Source organism: Aplysia californica, unplaced genomic scaffold, assembly GCF_000002075.1.
Source record: "Aplysia californica isolate F4 #8 unplaced genomic scaffold, AplCal3.0 scaffold00146, whole genome shotgun sequence".
NCBI classification, from domain to species: domain Eukaryota; kingdom Metazoa; phylum Mollusca; class Gastropoda; order Aplysiida; family Aplysiidae; genus Aplysia; species Aplysia californica.
The window spans coordinates 410,186-412,531 of record NW_004797416.1 but is presented as its reverse complement, the minus strand read 5'-3'; the positions used below and the strand labels follow the sequence as shown (position 1 = coordinate 412,531).

At 41.5% G+C, this 2,346-nt stretch overlaps 1 protein-coding gene across 2 annotated transcripts in view; it reads right to left on the bottom strand.

Annotated features, from left to right (window-relative positions):
• The window catches only part of LOC101845320 (centrosomal protein of 57 kDa-like), a 78,661-nt gene that overhangs the window by 24,198 nt on the left and 52,117 nt on the right, over positions 1-2,346 (bottom strand). For both annotated transcript variants that reach the window (XM_005097087.3, XM_005097088.3), the window contains exon 3: positions 83-353. In XM_005097087.3, coding sequence (XP_005097144.2) covers positions 83-353 — 271 coding nt within the window. The remainder of the gene's footprint in view (positions 1-82; positions 354-2,346) is intronic.

The following is a 2,346-nucleotide window of genomic DNA, read 5'->3' as shown; positions in this document are numbered from 1 at the left end:
AAGAAAAAAGAAAAAATCCCCCCCCCCCCCCAATTCCTCAAGAACACGAACAAACGTATTTACTTCTGGAAGCCCAACTCACCATCTCTATCACTGGTCGGGTAGGCGTTGACGGGCCTGTCCGGCCTCGTGAAGTCTGTGTTGACGAAAGGCTTGGTGGGCGGGTACTCCATGTACTTGGACGACACTCCCGTGGCCGTGGACATGGAGGTAGGGGCGGGGCCTGCTGCGCTAGAGGCGGCGTCCTCCTCCATCTGGGCGTGTCGCGGGCGGGGCCTCGAATGACTCGCTGCTTGTTTCAGATGAGTGCTACTGCTGCCGTAACTGTGGTAGGCTGGCACACGGTTAGACCCCTGAAAAAACCCAAAGGTGTAATGAATTTAGTTTATTTGCTTTACATTGACTGATTTTTTATAATTCAGGAGGTGGGTTGCTTCGACCCTTTTCGTCAAAGGCAACTGGGCTTGGTGGAATACAGCATGCCACTGAGGCATTCGTAAATAAAATAAACTTCCTCATGCGTTTTTAAAATGCTAGAGTTTTACGACATTTGCAACACAAATAGGTCATGTAAGTGCAGAACATTAGAGGTGTTACTAAAGAGTAACAAACACACACACACAAAGGAGGAGAAATAAGGACGGCAATTATTTCGATAAAATACATTCGATAAAATAGACCTCTCCAGGTGGAAACCGACCTCGCGTGATCATACCATAGACGCCAGTCTACTGCTACTGCTACAAGCACACGGCGAAACCCCGGATATCAAGTTTTATTATTTATTATTTTATATAGTAGAGGGTTTTACGGCGCTAGCTACTGCATAAGGTCATATGAGTGCCAAGGGGTGGGTGTCAACAGAGAAGTCTGTATGTATGTATATGTATGTATGTATAGTATAAGGTTTTACGGCGCTCGCAACTGCTAAGGTCATATGAGCGCGCGAAACACAAGTTGTTCACCTCTGCGAAAGTTCACTTCACGACTGGTAACTAATTTACTTTAAAATGCTAAAAAGTTAAAATATTCAAATTCGGTGTAAATACATTTGTGATCTAAAACAACTTTTAAGTAACAATAAAAATTTTAAATAATATCAGATTCACTTTACAACTCGCCATCCTTTTGGGAATGGCCTAAAGACACTTCAGTCGGTCTGCTGGGAACAACGACGGAGAAAATATCCTGCAATTTCTTGCATTTATAATACACGAAAACGGTCATTTAGTGTAGGTAAAAAGTTCCGAAAAGGAACTTAGATTCGGACCTAGACTAAAGCCAAAGGTAAAAGTAATTAATGGAGAGCTGTATTTCTCGGTGACCTTTACTCCGGCACGGGATGAAAGAGGCTGAAGATAATGAGTGCAGGTAAAAAGAAAGATAGACATAAAAACAGGGAAAGAAAAGAGACAGGACCTACCAAAGGTGCTCTTCAACCACTCGTTAAGATCCCCGAAATAACCAAAATGGCGCTGCATTGGTATAGTCTATGGCGGGTTGGTACTAAAACGGGAAACTTTTCGTCATTTAGTTTTAGAATGAGTTTTACGGCACTTGCAACATAATTAGTTCCTACAGGTGCTCACTATGAGAAGTGTTTTAAGAGAGTAAAATACAAATAAAAAAGGAGCACAGATAGTGAAGATAGATGTGTGATACAAAAGAAGAAGCAAACAACATCAGAGTAACCGCCAACCATCAACATTTTCACCACGAGGAGAGAGAGAGAGAGAGAGAGAGAGAGAGAGAGAGAGAGAGAGAGAGAGAGAACAATATCAATAAAAGAGAGAGAGAGAGAGTTAGAGAGAGAGTTAGAGAGAGAGTTAGAGAGAGAGTGAGAGAGAGAGAAAGAGAGAGAGAGAGAAAGAGAGAGAGAGAGACAGACAGAGAGAGAGAGAGAGAGAGAGAGAGAGAGAGAGAGAGAGAGAGAGAAAGAACAATATCAATAAGAAACATATAACAGCACGATGGTCTGTTTGTATGAGCACAGAAAAAGCACGAGTAAGAGAACAAAAGTATAACCAAGAAGCGCGTTGCGGTTTAAAACAGAACGACAAAACGCCTTAACATCATAGTGAGATCGAAAAAGATTAGAATGACGTAGAGCAGCACGCATACAAAAAAAGACTAGCATATAATTATATATAATAACAACAATGGCCCCTTCTTTTATTTCCAAAAAAAAAAAAAAAGTGGAAAAAATGTCGGGGGCACCCCCCCCCCCCCCCCCCCCCACTCCACCCCGAAAAATAAATAGATAAATAACACAAGATTTTTAAAACTACAAAAAAGTAAATAACTAAATAAAACTACAAACAAACAAAAAAGCCACTACTACTACAA